The sequence below is a fragment of the Misgurnus anguillicaudatus genome, chromosome 19 (assembly GCF_027580225.2).
Source record: "Misgurnus anguillicaudatus chromosome 19, ASM2758022v2, whole genome shotgun sequence".
NCBI lineage: Eukaryota > Metazoa > Chordata > Actinopteri > Cypriniformes > Cobitidae > Misgurnus > Misgurnus anguillicaudatus.
This window is the reverse complement of record NC_073355.2, coordinates 15,584,348-15,609,425: the sequence shown is the minus strand read 5'-3', so window position 1 is coordinate 15,609,425 and position 25,078 is coordinate 15,584,348. Positions and strand designations below refer to the sequence as shown.

The window sequence follows — 25,078 nt, the reverse complement described above, 5'->3', positions numbered from 1 at the left end:
GTCAACTTAATTTTATAAGTTATAACAACTCACCTGTAGTTATAACAACGCATCTCTAGTCAAGATAAATAATAGTAAGTTGAAATGACTTGTAAATCAGAGTTGATTCAACAAAACATTTTAAGGCAGCAAAGTATTTTTTACAGACCTGGTGTGTCCACATTTGTGGACATCACATTTTTTTGTGGTTTGCACCATAATACTTAATTCTGTATAACTGGAACCTGTTGAACACAAACATGGACAATTACACTGCTTCATGTTCAAAGAAAAATATTTGGTTATTATATTTATTGGTTCTTCCAAACCCCAAAATAGCTGGAAGAAATTTGAAAAAAAGACAAACCAAAGCTCGTGTCTTAAGAGGTTATGGAGTTTTGTTTTTCGCTTCTTTTCATTTTTATATTTTATTACATGGCACAATATAACATATTTATGCATATTTATGAGTTTTACCTGTTTTACCATGTGTTTATTATTAGTGGAACTGAGGGTAGGATTAAACATAAAATGCACATAAAAGCTGTGTCGTCATCAGAACTCTGGAGTGTCTGCGCTGGATGAGCTCTCTCTGTACTTTAATGCTGCATTCACACCAGCCGCGATAGAGAAGTCAAGCATGAGTGATTTCAATGTTAAGTCAATGTGAAGACGCGTTGACGCGTGTCTGGAGGTCTCGCGGTGGAAATGAGGCGTTTAGCGTGGCATGGTAGACGCAATTCTGCCTCATTCGAGTTTGCCGCGGGAAACGCATGAATTGAAAAATGTGAACTTTGGCGGAAAAACGTGCCGCATTAACCATAATCAGGAGTTTGCTCTGGTAGTGACATGATTACAGAAAGAGAGCGGAGCCGCAGAAGCCCCTCCCATGACGCGAATTTCCACGTGAATGGCTCGATGACTAGAATTTCACGCGCGAGTAAACTCAAAATGTTCAAGCCCCAAACTAGACGCAGTAGACGCGAATTTGACGCCTCAAGCGCGGCTGGTGTGAACCCACAGTAACAGCATACGTCAAATGCCTTCAGCGCCAGCTCAAGTCGGACAACATTTTTTACCGGCATGCACTGCTTCAAGTCTGCGCAAGTCCGATCAATCTGCGCAGTGCCTCATGAAGTCGAAAACACCAGGGGCCTCATTTATAAAGCATGCGTACGCACAGATTTAATCGTAAAGTGTTTGTACGCAAAAAAACACAGTCAATTTCATATTTTTTACTTAAAATGTGCATAGCGCAGACGTACGCAATTTTGCTTGTCCGATTGCTGCATGTTTTTGGTAATATAAGCCATTCTTGCTGTTTGAAAAGGGTTATTTAAATTAGGCATTGTTTAAAGGTGGAGATCTGAAACTGCTCAGCTGTGCACAAATTCAAGACCATTTGTGATTTACAGATTGCACAACTGAAAGAAAGGGGTACGCACGTTTTCTGCATGTATGTTCAGTTTATGAATTACACGTATGCATTTTTGATAAATTATCATAAGATCAAAAGTAGAATGGCTTCTATGTAGCATTTTATAAACGAGGCCCCTGATCTCTCGTTACTTCCAGTATGGCAGGTGGGCGGGGTCTGGGAAAAGATCGCAACGATTAGCAAAATAGCAACATTCAAGAATTCAAGTCCAGCCCTACCTTTATTCATTTCAGAAGCAATTTTACTCCGATATATTTCACCATGGGGAAATAAGACAATTGCTACTTCTGTTTCTTGGCGACTTTAATGTCCAGTAAAGAAAGGTGCCATGCATAGCAAAATTAAATAACAATTAAAGTTAAATAAATAACAGCTGAATTGTGTTTTCACAATATTTGTCAAGATGAACTGAAGATAAAAAGGTCTCACTTAAAAAAAAATATTGCTTTAGCAAGACCTGGAGGCATTGCAAACATGGGGACGCTACGTCCATAAAAATACTTTGTTGTTAGAGAAAGTCTGCTCTTTTGGCCTGCATTTTCTTTCAAGGGACAAAATCTGCTCCCTTCATAAAAAGAAATGGCCAGTAAACAGAGTAAATAATGAACTGTGCTGGTATCAAATGGATTCTGGCCATTTCTGGTCTCTTGCAACTCTCTGGCAATCTTGCCTTGTAGCAGCCCATAGCATACATGTTTAATCTTCTAACACTTCTTCAACCTGAAATGAATCTCTTGCCCTGGCTCCATAGTTTTTGATCAATTCATTTAAATGATTGTTTATATTTTTTCAATCACGTATTATTAATATTCTGACTCCACTTCAACTGATTCACTAAAGACAAATTCACTCACAAGTCAGGCATCACTACAGCCTGTGAGCAAGACTTACTCTATACAAGAGCAAAATTAAGTCAATTAAATATTTAGTGTTGAGCATAATGACAAAGATACATCATAACTTATTATTTGGCTTAAAAATGCATTTACTTTCATCTTAAAATATAGCTATTTTAATAATACAGTTTATTAATATTTATAACAATACTGTAAAATCAATAGTAACAGATATTAAGAACAAACATGATATACCAACAGGTGTTAACATGCATTTATTTATTTAATTCTCCCTATAAGCCACACCATTAGTTGAGTATTGCCTCATGTGGTTATCATCCATAAATATTCAATACGTCTTCCTCAGTCTCAAATTCAATAAATATTAATGGACAGAGACCAGCACAGCATTAACCATTACACACCCTCAAATATTCCCATAGTTATTACTCAACACTGCTGTTTGCTTCTTGTTAAAGGCTGAATCTAGACAGCCTTGAGAGACAGACAGATACGAATCATTAAAATGAATAACAGCATGATGGATGTTATTTGCTTTTACAGTAAGCAGCAACACAATGACCAGAGGACATACAGTATAGAAATGCAACATTGAAACAATAGCATTTTAAATCTTTTAAAATAAGTTTAGAGTTTGCTACAAGGCTGAGAATAATTTCTGTCAATAATATTGCAACATGTTAACATGTAATGTAAGTAACCACATCTATGCATAGCAAAAAATTGCCTAAAGTTGCGTGCACATCACCAGCGTCTAGCAACAGCAGACCAATGCGATCTCGTTCATTTCAATAAAAGCTTGGTGACATACAGCTACGTGACAAAGTTGAAAAAAGTTAAACTTTACAATGATCGACTTTTGGGAGCAACTACCTATGGGGGTGAAGCAGTGGAGTTCACGTCATCTGTCCTTCGTCAGATACTGAGGGGACGGTTACTCGTTCGTTAATAATTGCTACTAGGACAACCAGAATTAGCAACGCCCCCTCATTGAAAGAGACGGGTGACACACAGCAACAAAGTGGTGATGTGCACACAGCTTTAGAAATGTCAATTAAGTTGTGAGAAAAGCATTATTTCTTTGCTCCTTGGTTTGTGCTGTTTGTACTAAATTTAAGGTGGTTTGTGCGAACAAATGCTGTTTCGGTAAATTATACCTGTTGTACAAATATCAACTCACAAAAATACGTTCAATAGAAAAGTAAAATACTTTTCCTTTTATAGAAAGCTTGTGTTTACATAACAAAAAGCATGTTTGCATTATTAAGGAAAAAAAATATAATCATGTTAATCTAAACTGTGTTATATGTGACCCTGGACTACAAAACCAGTCATAAGGGTCCATTTTATTTGCAATTGAGATTTATACATAATCTGAAACCTGAATATATAAGCTTTCCATTGATGTTAGGTTTGTTAGGGTAGAACAATATTTATTTTATACCATGGGGCTGTTAAATGCTTTATTTCGATTGAGAAATGTTTCACGGGTATGCATTATTTTTCAATAATTGTACACCTGACCTGTCAAATGTCTTAAAATATCCACCAGAGCGATGCCTGTGGTAACCGTGGTATAAGTAGAATAATTGACTTTAGTCCTTTAAATGTAAAAATAATGCACCTGCAGGTTTGCGTCATGCTGTTATACCTTGGGTGTGATGAATTTTGATGAAATTTGTGTAAGTTACCTTTACGAATTAGTGTAACGATATTTATGTTTTCAAAATGACAAGCAAACTACTACATCTACACAACCGAAAACATGCTGTATCTAATTCCGATTTAAAACAGTTGTGTATGTTGGTTATTTTGGTAATGTTATTCACTTTGTACTGCAACGTTTTCTCGCAGGTGAATGAAACATGAATGGGCTTCTGGTCTGTGTGTGATGTGTTTTGGAGGAGGCGTGAATTCGGATGGGGATTTGAATGAAGGGTGGAATCGTGATTTCAGTGTGAAACATGCACTGACTAATAATCCACGTTTCAAAAACACAGCAAAAATTATACCTACAACCGCTGAGCAGTTCAAAAGGTAATTATAGGCACAAAATTTCCAATGATTTTCTCTTGAAATATGCAACAGTAAGTGCCACAGACATGGCAACCTAATAAATTATACCTTTTAAGATACAATACTGGTCTCTCTCTTTAAGAGAGAGAGAGAGAGAGAGAGAGAGAGAGAGAGAGAGAGAGAGAGAGAGAGAGAGAGAGTGCTACGCTAAAGTTAGCTAAAATCACATACCCTGCCTTTAAGACAACTACTTAAAAAGTTTTGTGGTACAGGGCCACATATTTGAATGGCCAGCAATAGAGGCAGAATTTCATGAAACTGTATGTACATGCAACCCAATTAAGTACTTTTTGCATTATGTTTGTTTCACAGTGTACTGCTGTGCACTCAGCGTAATGGTTTGACCCCATAGCCGAACATCATGCAGCTGCAAATCAGCAGGGACCTGATAATATGATTGTATATCAATATAGTCTTGTAATGTAAGTGTTTGACCTCAAAGGCTAGCCCTGAATGGTGTTTACATTTTTTATATTCATGCGAAAATAATAGAGAATAATATAATGATCATATTGTATCTTAATAAAATCCTAAAAGCAGACTAGGACATCTGATCTGCATCACTTCGCTCTCTAAATGACAGATAAAGATAAATCCCCCGAGACTCACTGAAGAATGTGGGCCAAAAAAAATGGACCCATTTCTTACAGCAGTGCCATATATGAAGAGATTGGACTGACCCACTTCACAAGTGAACATCACCACTGGGCTTTACATTTTGACTGAGAGGAAGTGTGCTGTCAACCACTCAATGACATGGTTTTTAAGTCGGAGAGAAATGCTTCCTCCGGCTCGACCGTCTGCGGTAAAAAGAGGTCACGGTACCGTAAGTGCTCGGGTTGCAGTGGGAGGCTTGTGCCACAGAGAAATGACAGGAAGTAAAACTCCTGTGCCATACGGTAACCTGTCAGACATCTAGCAGACAGAAGAGACAGTGTGAAACTCTGCAGCAAGTTGACATCGTTTTATTATGTGAAATACTTGAATAAAAGCAGAATACTCCAAACCATAACAGAGAAAGAGGCTTGTGGGCTTTTGTTTTGTAGTTATCACTGTGGAGCCAAGCAGAATGTGGTCTGCTGGATAGTGTTAACCTTACCTCTATAACTAACTATAAACAACATTCACTTCTTTTCTCATATCTGATTGGTTGATCGAAACGTCATTCCCAGACCAATAAATAAAGATGATTCAGTACTGTACTAGCCTACTAGGATTTGGACATATTTGTATTATTTTAAATTGTGTAGGGTTACCTCAACTGCTTCACAATTTGGCTTTCGCTGTTTATATCATCTCTAAGGATGCTGTCTTGTTTACAGACAAAGTGTTTACTGATTTGGATACTAAATGTTCTTCGCTCGGTCTAACCATTCTGTTCAGATACAACGTGACAGATGATTTTTATGCTGTTTATGACACGCAAGATTCTGCACTTGCATAACAATATCAGCTTTTGTAGGGTGTCATTACGCTATCAGAATAAATTATTAGACATGACACTGTGAAACATCCACTGACTAATAATCCACATTTCAAAAACACGGCAAAAATTATACCTACAACCGCTGAGCAGTTCAAAAGGTAATTATAGGCACAAAATTTCCAATGTTTTTCTCTTGAAATATGCATAAGTGCCACAGACATGGCAACCTAAAACAGACGAAACCTCTACGAGGAAAAATAAATCATAATTTTTTTTTTAACTTGGCCCTAATCCTCCTTGGTATTATTTATTTCATTAGAAAACCAAAATGTTATTTTTAAAAATATTTTTGAAATGGATAGGGCACCTATCGGTAAACAAGGGTACTGCAGTACTTTGAGATTAGTAAGAGAGAGCTGCTTCATGTTTTTTTGCGGCTTCAACTCTTTCCCTGATCATATTGTATCTTAATAAAATCCTAAAAGCAGACTAGGACATAATCTGCATCACTTCGCTGTCTAAATGACAGATAAATATAAATCTCACTTCTGCCACTGATGGATGTAGGCCAAAAAAGTGGACCCATTTCTTCTTTCTCTTTCCCCTCCAGCGTTTTTTTAATTTTTTTAAAGTTGCCAGCGCCAGTTTTTTTTAAAAAGATTTTTACAAAAGTTTAATGCTTTCCAGAAAATGGTCTTCTATAAGCATACATTATATTAAATGAAAGAATAGACTCATCCTATCTTCATTTGTTTTCTATCACCTCTCAAATATGGGTAGGTCTCTTTAAAAATTTTGCCTTTTTCAAAAGGTAATTATAGGCACAAAATTTCCAATGTTTTTCTCTTGAAATATGCATAAGTGCCACAGACGTGGCAACCTAAAACAGACGAAACCTCTACGAGGAAAAATAAATCATATACCTTTTAAGGTACAATACTGGTCAAAAGTTTGGTAACACTTGACTGATATGTTTCCCATGATCTTAAAAATCTTTTAATTTAAAGGTTAAAAGATTAAACGCTTGAAAATTTTTTTTAAACAAAAAAAAATTGTTGTGGTATTATATTACCAAGCAGGATTAGGGCCAAGCTAAAAAAAAATAAATAAATAAAGAATAAAGTCGTTATTTAACGAGAATAATGTCGTTATTTAACAAGAATAAAGTTGTTATTTAACGAGAATAAAGCCGTAATATAACGAGAATAAAGTCGTTATATTTCAAGAATAAAGTCGTTATATTTCGAGAATAAAGTCATTTTTTGTAGGTCTCTTCAAAAATACAAAATTTGAACATAAAGCTGAGATAATTGCATTATTATAAAGGACTGTTGTTAGAGATCAGATTTAGAGCGATGATGAAAAAAGTTTTTATTGTTTTTTGATCAGTGGATGTTTCAGTGTTTTACAAGTTTGGTAAGAGCGCCACTTAGTGGGTAATAGGGGAAATATGGATTGCCGTAAAAACACGTCATTGGCAAGGAAAAGTTTTCTTTTAATTGACGACATAACTCGTCAATGGCGGGGAAAGATTTAATATGGTTTTAAGTTAGTCAATCTACCCATTAAATATAAGGATAATACAAATAAAATCTGAATTTTTATATTTCTATTTCATTATTAGCTCAGACAAAATCATGATTGGCTCTTGTTTGCGGGCAGTGCCAACCTTGCCCCCCGCAAACTCTGTCTACCTCTGCAGATCTAAAAATGATGATGTTTTTTGAATGCTTTTAGACACAACAGTATTTCCACATTAACATTTGTGTTGTTCAATAGTTTTGATGAGTTTACTATTAGTCCAAAATGTGTAAAAAACTATTAAAAAAAAATGTTTAAGCCTTTTGAACAGTAATGTACTTGATCCTGGGGTGCACACACAATGTTATTTAATGTTAGTTTTGTATTTTTCTCACAATTTCCAACCTCTCTCTGACCTGCTATTTCTTTAAGAACCCCTCTGCACAGATAAAGCATTTTATGCTCTCTTGCCATGGTTGTGAGTTAGCTTTACGATCAAATATAGTTTATTTTTTAACTGCGCCATTCTTCACTAACAGCCTGTTTGCAAAACCTCCATTACATAGGTCGGCAAAACAATCCATGCTGAATGAGCCATACAAACTGGTAATATCAGAAACTATCCCAATAGTGCAAATCCTGCTTTTATCACCTCACCGTGACCAGACGGCCAGAGTTTCTGAAAACAGACTGAAAACTTTCACCAGAAAGTTTAAACTGGAAAAAGTTACAATATGTTTTCATAGCAAAAATAACTTTGTCAAAATATCAAAGTTGATAATCCGTTTAACACAACATCAAGTGGGCAGCCCTGGAATCCTCTACAGCACGTCCGTCTCCCGCTCATACAGAAGTGTTTGACTGATGGTGGGACGTCTGAAGGTCTAAAGCAATCCACCCCCTATTGTGACACAGCTTTCAAAGAGCCAATTTCAGCCGATGAAAAACCATCATTTCTCAGCTCTCATCCTCTCAACAGTTGCTTTAGCAGTGTGAGCTCGGCGCTCCCTCCGAAGAGCCAGGCATGCCGTTCGAGTCACAGCACCGATCTGGGATTATTTATATGTTTTGCTTGTTTTTGACGCTGTGCATTTTTTGGCTAATTATAAAGTGTTAACTTGGAGCTTGTGCGTCCGCACCATTGCTTGCCAGTCATCTCAGCGTTTCTCGAATGCTACTGATTTCCATAGCCACCTACAGTACCTGTCGCCACGGCGACTGGCAGGAAATAAAGTGATAATTATTCAGGGTGTGGGGGGGTTTCTCTCTGTTTAAGAAGTGATAATTGATCTGCCTGCCAGGGCTTTACCTGTACTGGCCTAAATTCATTAAAATCAATAACAGTAATTTCAGCCCCCATAGCGGCGATCTCGTACCCTCCCTGAGTCAGTCACCATTCAGCACCATTGTGCAATGCACAGAGCATTAAAAATAAGAGCAGTTAAAGCAGCGTTTGCTTTTCTTATAACCTTAACACAATCCATTACTTAAGTATCCCCTGCTGGATCAAACAAAAATGTGCCATCTTAAGGTGGTCAAGCTGCTTTTGTAACATGGTAGCTGGTTGGTTGGGGTCCAAGGCATCTACTAGGGGTCTAAGTGTTCCTGTAACTCAGTTGGTGAATGATTGCATGAAAGCGCAAAATGCCATGGATTTGAAGACACATGCTTAAAATGTATATACCTTGTAATGCACTATAAATTGCTTTGGATAATAGTGTCCCTATTGGCTGGTAGTACAACTGTCTGAGCATCCAGATCAACTCTTACCAGGAAAGAACAAACTTGAACCAATGCAAACCCTGCAAAACCAATAAGCTCTTCTCATTGTATATTTCCTCTTTAAGCGCCTAGTAGCAACAGTTGTGGCAAATATTGAAAATTTTTACGTTTCCAACGTGAATCTCTTTTCTTTGACTACACCAAACACATGGATTGTGGGCAATAGTTTACTTCCTGGGCTGGTTGACGTGGACAGATTAACTACAGATTGGCTGCCAAACCTCCCATCAAATAGCGGTAACGTTAATCCATGATCGCCGTCTTCCCTCGTTTTAAGGAAACCAAAACATTTGTTATTTTGTTTCAGAGTTCAGTTTAGCAACTAGTCAGGGGTGCGTTTCCTAAAAGCATCGTTAGCTAACAAACATCGTAAGTTCCTTCGTTACTAACATCGTTCAACGATTTGGTGTTTCCCGAAACCATCGTTCAAACGAACATTTGCAAACTGCATCGCTAACTTGTGTCGTTTGAACGACAGCTCTTTACCTGTCGTTAGAAGCATCGTTTGTTGTTATTATCATATGTAGACTTACGTTGATCATACTTTTAAACAAAATAAGCAAAAATGTAGTACAGTCTATATCCATCATTCTAAATATATTACAATTTTATTTTACGTCTTTAAATTTGTAAACAGAATGAAAGCGCTGCATTTGCCTAAAACTACGAGCTTCCCTGGGAGGAGTGACGTAAGAGGGAACTTGCGCGTGAATTAAATATCTTAAAAATAAACAACAGATAACTAAATCATGATAACAAAATCTGTCTTCCCATGCAATATATGTTATTCACAGCAATAATCTGACATTAAATCGATTTGCACAGATTAATTAGTACTTCACCTCCCACGTGACATCATCAACTATGTTGTTAAACCAACATGGTTCAAATGACGAATATGCGACAAAGTTACTATGCTTTCAAAAAACAGTCGTGACAAGGTAGTTAGTTTCTCCAACGATGCATCGTACTATGGTCGTTCAGCAACGAGTTACGTCATTGTTTGGGAAACGCACCCAGACCATTAAACAAACATAGACCGGAAGTCTACGCTCAGACGCGTAATCCGACGCATGTGCGTCCGATAAAACAGTCTATCTTGTCTCTTTGAATTTTAAATCATTCTGCATTTGTATACATTGCTCCATTAAAACCTCAACACGTCGTGAACACAACTCTCCAATAAAAAGTGTTGGGGACAAATGTACTTTTTATAAAAAGTGGGCGGGACGTGTCCCCTGCGTAATCTATGCCCCTGGATATGTGAACTCACTTATGAGCAAGTCATTATATGTAATTGTGCAAGTTCAGTAAATTTCTGAATTGATGTAATTTGTGATACCTAGTATGTGATCCATATATGATGGGCTACTATTTTTTTCAGGGTAGCTGTATTTTTTATGGAGCAGAAAAACAATGGTCAGCAAAATCTTTTTCTATCGCCATGGAAACAAGCCATGGGACAAGCCAGGTAAAGCTGTCTGTCTAACTAAGCACCACTGAACTCAAGGACTTTTGACAGAAATACTCCTTCCTGGTGAATCCATAGTACTGTATTTCACCACTGTTAAAAACAAAGCACAAAATGTAGATTCATCTGCACAAAACTTCTTCACCTCTAATGAGTTACAGACGGACCTCACTTGGTTTTACATTTTGATTCATTTGAATGCTGCCGTAACCTCTAATCGGCACTTAGTCTTTTAATCTCTCTAAAAACAACCGCTAAGCTCTTCTGATGTTTCAACAGAAGACTAAAGTTGATTAGGTTTACTGGCATAGTAATGAATCAGCATTAGTTTCTTTGCTCAGTGGATTATGAATTTAAGCAGCCCCTCATGAGTAAAACTGTGCAGTGCAAACAACTCCTCTACTGGTGAATTAATTATATATCCTTGCTGTCACCTGTTCAATACGAAAAAACACTCCTCACCCCCTCAGACTCTCAATTGGTAAGCCGTAAATGGTGCGCTGTAATGTTTGAGTCCAGATTTCCAGATATTTTGTGATAGTTTGATCTCTATTGTAAAACAGATTGTCATGGTGACCAGTATTGTAGTCGAGACCACATAAACCAAGACAAGACAAAGCCAGAGGGTCTCAAGACCAAGACTTTGAGGGGCCGAGAAGAAAACAAGAGCAAAAACAGTCAAGACATGAGAAAGACCATCAAAAAATGGCTGGAATAACATCTTGGATATTGGGCCTTTGTTTTTATTTGTTGACAGATTTCTTTTTGGACAATCCCCCATTTATCTCTTTATGGCACAACACTAACAAAAAAATAAAATAAGAAAAGAGTCAAAGAGAAAAGAGTTTTACATCCAATCACATGTTTGTTAATATATAAATCAGACAATGCAACATCAATTTAGAGTGATTCCTACAGTAGTGGTCTTGGCCGGTCTTCAAATAAAATCCTGAGACCACTAACTCAATCATGCATAAAGCCCTCAAGTCCAGATCCCTCAATATCGTGACTTGCTGGACTGGGAGTTTATCTTACTTTTGAATGATTAATTCATTGAAGCTAATCTTCTGTTTTGCCAGACACTAGATGACTCAGTTTTGTGAATATGAATATCAAATGTTAAAAGGTCAGGGTGTTGCAGGACATATGTGATCTTTTTGGGGGTGTCTCTTTTTTAGACAGGAAATTGATGACAGAAACTGTATGAATGGTATTCATAATAAGATGGGAATTGTAAGATAATCTCATTAGCATGATCAACATAAATTTGCCATGTTGATTCCTGTGAGGGATGGACGTACAGAGCGTGCGGGTCCGGGATGCTGGTTACCCAGATAGCATGCAAACCATTGAAACAATGTTAAAAACAGTTGATTTGTCAATGTTAACTGCATTGAATCAATATCAGGTTTGCACCCTCCATTAATATTGAAAAAATGTTGAAATTTCAACAAATCACCATTATTGTGATCAGTGTTTGCTTTAGTTGGGTGCTTGACTCTTGACATTCACTAAATTAAATCTTTCTTTTCTTTTTTAGTATTTATGTGTAGAAACACACGTGCATTGGAAAAGAAAGATGTGTTTCAAAGTTAAGTTGATCGTCACCATTGACGAAATTCATAGACCGATTCATGATGTCAGAGATAGATTCAGTAGTTTAACCTTCTAAATGTGTTTTTATAATCCTCAAAATAACAGACCTGACACTGTCTCCAACTAGTACTGTAATGTCCAGTTCTTACACATCTTTAACTGTATTTTACTAATATTATTTAGGTATATCTACAATAATTAAACTGCTTGATAACATTAGATCTTTGTTTTCTTTGCAATAGCAGATGTATTTTAAAACACTGCTTCAACAGGCAAAGAAAACTTAAGATTAAAACACAAGAGTAAAGGGCCCAACTAAAGCAAACACTGATCACGGTAATGGTGATTTGTTGATATTTCAATATTGTTTCAATATTAATGGAGGGTGCAAACGTGATATTAATTCAATGGTATTAACATTGACAAAACAACGATTTTTAACATTGTTTCAATGGTTGCATGCTATCTGGGTATTCAGCCATCAAAACACAGAAAATACATCATTTTACAAATTTCCACAGCACAAAGAACCTCAGAAATCATGGATTGTTAAAATGAGAAGAGACATATGACCTAATTTTGAGATAAGAGCAGTGCAATGTGTACATAAAATCAGTTTTGTTATTAGCCTGTTGGCTAATCATTCATTTCTAATGTTTACCTTACATGCTTACTTTTCTTTAAAGGTCACGTTCTTTCTGATCCCATTTTTTTAAACCCTAGTTTGTGTGTAATGTTGCTATAATAGCATAAATAATACCTGTAAAATGATAAAGCTCAAATTTCACTGCCAGGTGATATATTTTCTTTAACAGAATTTGCCTCTCAAAGCCTACAACGAATGCCCGGTTTGGACTACAGCCCTCTATTTCCTGCTTTAATAACGTCACTAGAACAGTATTTTGACTAAACTCCGCCCACAGGAATACGTCAGTCGCCCGCTAAGCTAACGGCAAGCTAAGCTGCTATCGAATCACAACACACTAAACAAACTACACAATCAGAACTCAATACGTATTTCTGAAGGAGGGACTTCACAGAACAAAGAAAGACATCAGCCCGTTTTGAGCACAGTGAAAACAGCGATATACAGATAAGTAAATTGTGTGAAAAATCTTGCGTTTTTTACACGTGAAACATGAACACATGATATATTGCTCAGTGTAAACACAATCAAAGCTTCAAAAACACAGAAATAACAGGACCTTTAAAACACTATAGTCCTATAACTAAGTACACATCTCCAATTCGTACAGATTACAAAAAACGCAAGGCATAAAACTTTTATCTGGTTAAGTTTTTTAAAGGGGTCATATGAGATTTTTTAAAAATGTAAAATAAATCTTTGGTGTCCCCAGAGTGCGTATGGGAAGTTTTAGCTCAAAATACTCCACAGCTAATTTATTAAAGCATGTAAAAATTGCTAATTTGTAAGCCTGAGCAAAAGTGTCGTTTAATATGCAAATGAGCGGATGAAAGCAATGCGGTCTTAGTCCATTTCATGTGTGGTTTTGACATATCAAAATCAACTGCTGCACAGAAAGCTGGGGTCGTAGTTCTAATGAAGTTGTGATGTGAACAAGAAAGGGTCTAAGATTAGGTTCTGAAGAAAACCAAAAAAGATCTAGGTCCTCTTATGAGTCCACTATATTGTGAACACCAAAATGAGTTCACATTTAGTCCCTTTTCTGGTTCACTTTAAGGGCGTATTCATAAGTCCGCTAGTTCACTTGCTTTGGTCCGGACCAAATAAAAATGGTTGGTGTGGTTCGCTTTCACACTGCCCTTTTTGTAAGTAAACCAAAATTTGTAAACAAAACCATGTGTGTTAAGGTCATCCATTCATTGGACAGAAATTATCAGGTGGGGGAAAGCGCAAAATCATTTGTGCATTACGAATGATCATGCGTGGAGATCATTCGTAATGCAATTTTTGTTCTGTTACTGATTTGGAGTTTTTTAACTTTTATACAGCATTGTGCGGGAAACCGCTCAAATCCCCTCTTCTTCATCTGTTCATCTGTCTGAATACATCAACATTTTTATGCGTCCTCTCTAGTAGCTGTGATATATGGGCATCTGCCCAAATATCAATTAGGCAGCGTGTCTCTTCGGAGCTCCCGTTCAAACTACCACTCATTTTGGAATGGCTGGCAAATGTAGCAAACACAACACTTTCCCATAATGCAACTCTGCAGAACTATGGGAGCCAATTAACTCCAAAAAAGGCGCAGTCCTTTCTGCATTTGGGGCGAATCGAGGTCGGTACATGTTCACACCTTAAAGGTACGATTTGTAAGATATTTGTAGTAAAATATCCAAAAACCACTAGGCCAGTGTTGTATATTTTGTCCAGCTAATTACTATCAATATCTCTAAAGTCTTCAACTACTTGTAATTCGTGACAAAAACTGCGATTCTAAACAGTGACACGGGGCAGTGAAATCACCTGTCAATGACGTTAATATCCACGTTACACCTCTACTGACATAGAAACCACATGACAACAGTTTCGTGGACAAGTATGCATTATTGTATAGCGTCTATCGGGCTACTCGCTTGTTTCTGGTAATTTTGTTGATCTGAACACTTAATTCTGTGCTGCGTAAACACGACATCAAATTGGACTAATACTGTAACATCTATGACTAACAATTGCGTTTTGAACATAACATAAAACCTTACATAATGAAATAAAACGATGAGGTTCTTTGTCCTGTGGAAATTTGTAAAACAATGTATTTTCTGTGTTTTGATGGCTGAATGACCAGCATCCTGATACAAAACAATAGGTTTAAAAACGCATGCACTGGATGTCTACAATCAACATGGCATATGCCAAAGATTGAAATCAGTGATGAAATCAAACTTTGATGCTGCTAATCTCATCATTAGGTTATGAGACTTTAGCCTGGACTTCACAGACAGGGTCACATATCAAAAAGCACATGCAGTCTATTGCCTTAATCTAAATTTCAACTTCCCTTTTCTTACCCTTCTGCGTGTTTATGAATGGCACAGTTCGGATCTTCTCCACCACCATACTTCATCTATCTAACATTACTATAAACAACAAGGCCAATCCAGCCTCAGGTCCCAGTGTGGCACCAGTCAGCAGTTCTCAGTAAACACTTTAATGGGTTTCTGGCCGCAGAGCTTTCAGGTGTGAGCGGGGCAGTGGCTTGCTGTTTTCTCCACAGTTCCCAGCAGACGCCCTTTTCTCATAATGTTATTTCGCCCCGGCGTTCAATGAGACAGCTCTTTAAGAGGAGCATCACCTGCCTGTCGTCCGGCTCTGCTCTGTTGCACTTGCAACACAAGCTCAATCGCTCAACCGCCCTGTTAACATACATTTCCCGTTGGCTCTCAAGTGTTGTGGCAAAAAAACATGGGTCCATTTCACTTACTCACTCTGTGTACGCTCAGACGGCTGACCTTAAGTGCTCAATTCGTTTTCTGTCCATTGAAATCATCTGTTTCCATTCAGGAAAACGAGCAGAGACAAATGAAGAAAGTCAAGCATGAGTCTTGGTACTCTACAATCTCCATGTCCAAAGCAACAGCTGTCAGACCACAGCAATATATAACATACGTTATAAAACAGACTGGCTGGGAATATTATTATAAAAAGAAGCAAACAACAACGACTGCTCTTACTATCATTAGGAGCGTATCAAAAAAAACCTAACTGTTTGATTCACCAAAGGCACATTGATCTAAACATCCGTAAGACAACCGCCAAAGATCTGGCGGATCTGTCAGCACCATGGCAACACTGTGACATGCCACGAGACAATGTTAGTAAAGCATCACTGTCTGTGGGCTGAACTTATTAAATTAGACTCCCTAGCATGCGATATTTCATTGAAGTCATTGTTTATGGATTAAACTTCACTGCTATTGTTCTTAATGTCTTTTGGTAAAGCACAGTATTAGGCAAATTCAGAACACACATGCTAACATTTACTGACTGGAGATACATTGTCTGATCTTTTTGTCTTAATTCGAGCAATTCACAGTTATGCAAGGCTATGTCGTATCATAAATAGTCACATCTATGAAGCAGTGCTTGTCATGACGCACACTGGAATTATTTACAATTTAGCACATTATTGCTTTCACACACTATCACACAACAGAAAAATAATAAGGATATAAATTTTCATTTTCTTAGAAATATTAAGAGCCATCTCTTTACTTAAAAAAATAATGCCTGACTTATCAGCGTTGCTAAGAAACTAAAATAACTTCCTGCTATATTATATATGCAGTGCAGTGACATCGTGACATTGCTAATACTGTGTTGATGCGTCTGAAAATGTTGTATTTTCAAGATTAACATGGCACATGAACACCATCAAAAAGTCGTATTTCCTCATTTGTAAATTGGGCAAAGGCATAATTTCTCACTTTGAATAAAAGCGTCTGCTAAATGAATTAATGTAATGTAAATACCACTGGGAAACTCAAAATTTTCTTTAAGCCCTGATTTTACGAGTTGGGCCAAGTCCTTGAGAAGCAAGGTGGAGTCAATGGAAGCAAACCTGTAGTTGATAGGCTTGTTCGACTTCATATGGCGCCTCAAGAACCAACAGCCGGATGACGTCAAAGTTCAGCGAGAGCGATTTAAAAGCAAACACCTCCTCTCGCGGTACTTTGACGTCATCTGGCTGTCGAATCTCTCGGCGCCACATGAAGTCGAACAAGGCTGAAGATTGTTGGGCTTTTTATTTACAAAATTGATATAACAGTTCTTTCTGGTTCTCAAATCCAATTGGCGTTCACAAGCGTGCGACAGAAACACTTTCTGTCTGTCTCAAAAGTTCCCAAGCTCGTGAATCAATCAGTAAATTCCAATTATCTCTATGCCCGCCGAAGATCAGCACTCTTGGATGTAAACGTAATATAATGTTACATCGTGTGGACTAACAGTGGATTAACATACACTTGGAATGAAGGAATGAAAACCATTCAGATCATTTTCTCTGGAGCGATCTGTTTAGGCTCTCCTCTCCAGTTATATGACTATTAAAACACTGTGTAAGATAAAGCGAATGCCTGTACTGCGTTAAGATTAAATGAAAAAGCAATAGAATATAAATATAGTTTTATTAACTTTTACCTTGTGCCAAAACAATAACAAAACAAAAGACCCTAAATACGAATAAAAAACCCTCCCCTCAGATAGGCTTGAACTGATTTTGCCAATTGGTTGATGTCCTCAGGGCAACATATTGTGTTGACCCAAGGACAACATTTTTCTAAATAAAACCTAAAGCCACCCCAACCCTAACCATAACTAAACCCTAAAATCCGAGGGACATGATAAGTGAAAAACAATGGTCTAGAAACAGCTAATCCTGATTGTAAGCTTAAACTTAAAACAAACTGTACATTTATTTCTGAAATCTGATTGGTTGATTGAAATGTTGTCCCAGGGTCAACATAATGTTGCCCTGAGGACATCAACCACTTGGCAAAATCAGGAGAGCCCTCAGGGCTCCATGCCAAATATGCTTTATATCATTCCCTGTTGATTACATGTTAATGCAAACTCGTGAAATTGAAAACACCAAATGCACATTATTTGTGTGTTTTTCTGTAAGCAGGGGTAACAAACCTTGTTGTATTTTCGTGTAATTCATTAAAAGAAGCACCTGTGTACGCACCTGACGTCGTAAACACAACTTACCAGCTCTTAAATACGAACAACCCAGAACTTGAACGCACCATGTATTTTAGTATAGATGTAACGCTGACCAATCAGCATCATAGACTGAAGCTATAAATATTATATATGTTAATACTTGGCTAGTTCGTTGTAATATTTGTCTTGTGATGGACTGGCCATCTATCCAGTGTGTACCATCTGATAGATGGATTTGTATTTTTTGCATGAAAACGGTGTTAAAGGGACACTCACTTTTAAAAAAAATATATACTAATTTTCCAGCTCCCCTAGAGTTAAACATTAGATTTTTACCGTTTTGGAATCCATTCAGCTGGTCTCGGGTCTGGCGCTGGCACTTTTAGCGTGGCTTGGCGTGATCCATTGAATCTGGTTGGACCATTGGCATCGCGCTAGAAAGTAACCGGGGAGTTTCGATGTTTTTTCTATTTAAAAATTGACTCTTCTGTAGTTACATCGTGTACTAAGACTGACAGAAAATTAAAAGTTGCGATTTTCTAGACAGATATGGTTAGGAACTATACTCTCATTCGGCGCAATGATATTACGCAGCAGCTGAAAACAGTCCCCTTAGTAACTTTCAATAGCAGGGGACTATTTTCGGGCACTGCGTAAAATCACTACGCCTACTGCAGCCATATTACAGCTGCAAAGTCCTTAATTATTACGCCAGAATGAGAGCTCCTAACCATATCTGCCTAGAAAATCACAACTTTTAATTTTCTGTTGTTCTTAGTACACGATGTAACTACAAAAGAATCGAGTTTTAAATAGGAAAAATACCAAAACTATTTGGTTATTTTTTAGACCGATGCCAATGGTCTAATCAGATCCAATGGACTATGCTAAGCTATGCTAAAAGTGCTCAGATCAGCTGAATGGATTCCAAAATTTTTAAAATCTAATGTTTAACTCTAGGGGTGCTGGAAAAAGGTACTATTTTTTTAAAAGAGTGGAATGTCCCTTAAAGAGAGCAGAGAGAGAGAGAGAGAGAGAGAGAAAGAAAGAGTGAGTGGTGCATGTGTGTGCTTACAGTGTGTGTTAGTCAGCCTCTTAGCCTCTGATAATTACTATCTCAGCATGTTAAATGATCACTATAGATGCTTTTGCAGCCCACCGGACACGCCAAAAAAGGGCTTGTGTAACTACTTCCCCTGTTCTCAGTAGGAGACAAATCAAGCAGGCGAAGAGATTTACTGATGAATAGCCATAGGATCTCACAGCTGCTTCTCTGGAGTGAGCATCATGCATCTGCTGCTATTGGGCTGTCAAGAGTGCCCAGCGATTTCAAGCTGAACTGAAAGGTTTAAGCGACATGGATTGCACTTGTTGTGAGGGTAAAACGCAGCTGTACTTACGCAGGTTGTTTCCTGTTGCTCTCTGCTGCATGTTTTCGTAGGGTTGTCCGTGCGCTTGCATGCTCTCCTCTCTCTCCACATGTTCTCCTGGAGCTGTCTGGCGCATCACCTGGGCCAGGGCTCTATGGAGAGATACTTTTATTCACTCATCTTCCAAAAGCAATTGAATTAATTAAAACTGAAGTGTGAAGTTTTTGTGGATTGACATACTTTATCTTATCCCAGCTTAATATGCAGAGCTATAATTGAGATATTTTCGGTTCGTTCCCAGAAACGTGTGAATAGTGCGGCTGTGTGGTGCTATCAAAACACCACTCTGTTTGTTTGAGAGTCCGAATAGCCCAATATAGAAATATTGGATCCACCAATGCGTGAATTCAGACGCGAGTGTCGGTTCGGCCTAAACCTCTTTAAAACGTGCTGGAAATAGTTATTTTAGAGGTTTTGTATGTTGATAAATCAAAAGAAATCACACACTTCAGCTTTAGGGTAGAGCAATTCAATTAATATTTACATGGTTTTGGCAAACATCAAAGTGACTTTACAGAAAAGGTGGATAGTTTATTCAATATACAGTATCTTAAAGAGATAGTTCACCCAAAACAAATGAAAATTCTGTCATTATTTACTCACCCCAAGTTGTTCCAAACCTTTAGCCTATAAAACGTTTTGTTTTACTGAACACAAAGAAAGATATTGGTAATCAAGCAGTTTTAGAGCACCATTAACTTCCATAGTAAGATAAAAAATACTATGGAAGTCAATGGTGCTTTAGAACTGTTTGGGTTACAAACATTGCTCAGTTTGTTTTTAGTAGAACAAAGCAATTTATACAGGATTGAAAAAAACATGAGGAAAAGTAAATGATGATAGCATTTTCATTTTTGCGTGAACTTCCCTTTAAATTATCTCACGATATAGATGGAAAATTATATATACAAGACCTCAGAAGTTGTTGTTGCACACTGAACACATTATTATTATTATTATTATTATTATTTTTTAAGCATTAGCCCCTGAAATGCATTGTTTTCTGTTCTGGGATCACATAATGTAGTTTTCTATTGGGACAGAATGCATTAAAATGTTTGAACAGTTTTCTAAATAACCAACAGATTTTTGTTTACAGCAGTGTGCTGGAGTAACCCAAAATTTAAAAAATGTATTGTCTCCCTAATTCAGCTGTTGTCAAACTGGATGATGCCAGGGGGCCCAAGTTTTATGACATTTTATAAAATACATTAATTTATAAAACAATTCTGTGTATTTAAACCTCAGAAATATAAGGCTACTAACCAATGGCACTTCATTGTATCATTTAAATAATTTAAATAAATATGACTTTTTTTCATGTTTAAGTGCTATAATTGGGTCCCCAGTGTCTCTATCAACCTAGAATATATGAAAAAAACAGTAACTTATTTTTTGTAAACCATTCTCTGCAAGCATGTGAAAAAATAGGTCATTGAAATTTGGTTCCCCTTGTGATGTCAGAAGGGGATCTTATTATGATAAAACCACCCCTTAATATCCAACCACAGCACCGCCATTTAGTGCAGAGAAAGAAAGAGAGAAAATGTTGACAGCACAATTGAATTTCAACTTCAACAAACCATCATTATGGTGATCAGTGTTTGCTTTTCTTCAGCTCATTTGCATGTTAAAGGACACACCCAAAACGGCACATTCTTGCTACACACCTACAAAATGTCAATTTTAACATGCTATAATAAATTATCTATATGGTATTTTGAGCTTCATATATGTACTCTGGGGACACCAAAGATTTATCTGACAGACATCTTAAAAAAAGTCTTGTAAAATGTCCTGTTTAATAAGTTGAGATGTCATGAATTTTCCTTGGGGGGAGGGGGCTGCAAAGTGATGCACCCATAGACAAGGAGAGACACACCGAAAAGTTTGACTGCCCTAATCTTACTCAGATGATTTGAATCATTAGCACGTTAATAGAAACTCTGCCCTGAAAACACCAACTTCCATACTATATATGCAAAGATAAGTGTGTAAAATTAATCATGTCCGAAACCTTAATAAGAAAAACAGCATGCAAAAAATACCCAATTGGTCCACTGCTCCTGCCGAAATGTTGCATTGGATACTTCTTTATCAGGCCACAGGAGCAGAATGGCCATCAAATTCAAGAAGTGAATAAATGAGTCGGTCCTAGTTTGTGGTGTAGTATTATTTTCATAGTTAAAGCAACACTATGTAGTTTTTTTACCTTTAAATAATGTCTCTAAAATGATTTCAGTGATAGAACAACTTTTAACTGCACAAATTGTACTGTTGCTGCAACCTGAGCAACCTCCTAGCTGCTACAAGCACACTCTGAAAGTGGCGGTGGAGGGTAGAGCACACAGCCCCGCCCCTCCCCCTGCCTGCAGAAGAGTGTCTGATATCAGGCAGTGTTGCGCTTTTCAACCACATGGGGGAGCTGCAAGTCATTTTTACATGGAAACTACATAGTGTTGCTTTAAATGAAAATACGAATCATATTACAATAAAAGCATGGAGGTCCTATGTCCATTATGTATGCATAAAAGTTATGTTGTAATGGTAAAGAAGAAGGTAATTCATGTTATGCTTTACGTACTTCCACAGTATACAAATCCAGACACACTGTCTATCACCAAAATTTGGTGTGTCACAATAAATAGGCATGCAAAATGTGCAGTGTGGGTGGACCAGGATTGGAAAACAAAACACTGCATTAAAGCCATCTTTTACAGGGTTTCATTGGACGAAAATTGGACAACATGTCTATGAGTGTTGGTCCATGTTCCTGTTTTCAATTACGTGTTTTCAATTTCAGTGGAAATCATTCAAATGGTACAACTCAGGACGGTGCCATGTTCAAAAGGTATTTGATTCAAAGCGTGATGTGTAAATGGCTCCTAGTGGGTGGTGAAACTATTGCCCATCTGACTGGCTTACGCTCGAATGGGTCAACCTATATAGAGTGAGAGGTTGACGCGCAAACACAACGTCCTTGAAATATTAGCCACACTTCAATGTCCATTATCTTATTAATGTCACGGACACCTCTTCACTAATGTTTAGATAAGTGAGCATGTGTGAGGGTTATTTTGGTAAATGATTTTAAGGACAAAATCTAAGCCTAACCACAGAGGTAATATGAGACTTTTAAAGACGTTAATAATAAATGTTTAAAACACAACAGATGAATAACACCAGAGTGTCATTATTAAATTGATCTTAATTTCTCTCTGTCTTTAAACTCTAAAACTTTCTTTTGTTTCTAGAAAAAGCATGTCCATTTACTTTATTCCCAAAAGAAAACTGCAGCTTATTACTAGCAGCGTAAAAGGTCATGGGTTAGATCCTAAGGGAACACACATATTGATAAAATGTGCACTGTAAGTCACTTTGGATAGAAACGTCTGCCAAATGCACAAATGTCAATGTAATATGCTCTTAAACAGGCACATGGGTTTTAAAACTAAAGTTTAAGGTTACATTTATTCTGTGCGTATACGTGACCGTGTTGCAAATTGCCTAATGAATAAATAGGCACGCATTTGAAGCCATAGAAACTAGTGCAAGGTCATGGTGATATAAGTTGTGTCAACGTATTACTTTGAGATACACAGGGGAAATTCCAAAGGAAATTTGTATTCTGCTTTTTCATATCTCAAGAGACATCTCGGTTATATTTCATCTATGCATCAACTTTGAAATGCTTCTCAGCAAGAGGAGACTGACACAAATAAGATCACTGTTGACCAAAGTGTACAATTTTTAGTGAAGATATAGCTCTGGAAAAAAAATCTTAATTTTAATTGCAGATTTCTTAGCAAATCAAAACAGTGTCACGTGTGAGATTATAAGCGTTTTCTCTTAAAAAATACAGTTTTGTTTGTCTCACTTAAGATCTCATCGCTATAAGAAAAAGTCAGATATTAAGGAAATGAAAAAATATTACATAGAGATTGTCTTTCCAGTGGTATGCACAGCTCCGATGCAACACAATATAAACACTAACCTCCTGTTTTGAACATTGTTTATACATGAAACTCACCTGGACATGTTCTCTCTATGCGGTCGATGCGCCTTTTCCAAGCCAAGTTTTGTGAATATCCCAACCAACGCCATAATGGCAACTACTCCGCATATGATATAAACAATCAAATTAGTTTTATCCTTAGTCGAATCGTGCTGGTCCATAATCTTCGGCGGTGGTCTGCCCGTCATGGACCACGGTGGCGTGTCGTAGTTTTTGCAAGTGGTCTGATCCAACCTGGAGTTCTTAAACTCGCAGCAGAACCTGAAGCCACAGGTCCCGCAGCAGTACAGGTAACTACCCGTCCGACACACGAACGGAGGATCCCACTGACCCATTACATCATAATAACCCCGACACCTGTCCTCCAAGTGAGGGGTCTCTGTTTCTCCGTCTCTGGAGTCGTTGGACCCCGACGCCGTCACCAAACCATCGAGGCTCTTCCCGGGTTCTCCTTCTGCGTCGCACACGAGAACTTTCATCAAAAAGTAACCCAGTAGTAAACCAGTGCTTTTCATCATGCGCTTTTGCTCCTCTTTCCGCCACGGCTGATAAGACACTGAACGATGAGATTGGATGTCTTTTGTCATTAAGTGTCAGGACGCATATCTCCATCAAAAGCATCACCGCCATCCGAAATGATGGTCATGTTTGTGAATACTTCAGAGCCACGGTTGTCTTACGCGCGCTTTGGAGTATGAAAACGTTTGGGTTTTGAAGAGCTTTATATTACTCCAGCAGTAGCATTGGAATAAATACAGTTGTTGTACTATTATAGTCAACCCTAAACTCCGTTGGTGTTGCGCACGGCGGTGGGTTGAGCGTCTGGCGCGCACTGGGCTGCGCTTCAACACGGCGCTGAGTGAGACTGAATGCGTAATGATGAGAGAGGAGGAGAGAGACCCAAGTATGGGCACATGGAAGTAACAAAAGGGTTGAGAAACGGAGTAAGGGAGAGAGAGATCAGAAATGTCTCTCTATCAATATCAAGTCGTGCAATTATTTAAAGAGAATGTTGCGCGTGAAATGGGCATACGCAAGTCAAACTGCGACACAACTATAAACCATTTCTCACAGTTGAAGGTGATTTTGTTTGATATTGCATTATATAATTTCTTGTGTGTGGCATTTGGTTTTCGAGAATAAAAATCATTTACCCGCATGTTGTTACAAACCTGTAGCCTATTTGTTCTGTGGAATATTTTACGGGAATGTTTGTAATACATTCATGAGCCCCGTTTACTTCCATAGTATTATTTTCTCATACTAGGGAAGTGAATGGGGCTCATGATCGGTCATTTTTGAGGTCCCCGGCCTAATACACCCTGTACCACTGGTTGAGAAACACTGATCTCATTCAGTAGTTAATAGACTTTTAATGCAAAAGTCTGCGTTGGCAGGTTAATTAAACACAATTCAAATTCAATCCCCTGACAGACGTGTGTATCACAAGAGAGACAATAATATAAAACAATTGTGTTTATTTCTGATTGAATCCATTGTTCTCTACGGTCTGTATTTACACAATTATACAATCACTGACACAAAGTCTGTCCTTATGGGCATGTGGCACAGCAAACAAGAGCTCCGCTCACAATAAGTTAATTATATACTGATGTAGATGAATGAGCAATCTGCATTGTTTGTCTGTGGGAGGACAAATAGACCTGCCTAAGGTGACAGAAATTGTAACTTATGAAAGAAAAACAGCATGAATGAAACTAAATTGAACATGGATTAGGGCTCTTGTTTCAGAATATTCATGCGCATAAATCGATACAAAACATCTCTTAAAACAACCAAGTTAAGAGCAGAATGAAGGTTATCAGGATGCATGACTCAA

General features: G+C 37.6%; 1 protein-coding gene and 1 long non-coding RNA gene across 2 annotated transcripts in view; one reads left to right on the top strand and one right to left on the bottom strand.

Moving 5' to 3' along the window:
• Positions 1-24,094, bottom strand: part of shisa9b (shisa family member 9b) — a 49,052-nt gene extending 24,958 nt beyond the window's left edge. Inside the window, 3 exon segments of the mRNA XM_055189646.2 lie at positions 19,194-19,315; positions 23,254-23,775; positions 23,777-24,094. Coding sequence (XP_055045621.2) covers positions 19,194-19,315; positions 23,254-23,775; positions 23,777-23,868 — 736 coding nt within the window. The 5' untranslated portion in view covers positions 23,869-24,094.
• LOC141351019 (uncharacterized) lies at positions 4,069-5,370 on the top strand. Its single transcript, XR_012359160.1, has 3 exons — positions 4,069-4,311; positions 4,663-4,772; positions 4,891-5,370. It is a non-coding gene; the product is annotated as an uncharacterized lncRNA (long non-coding RNA).
• Positions 24,095-25,078: the final 984 nt, after the last annotated feature.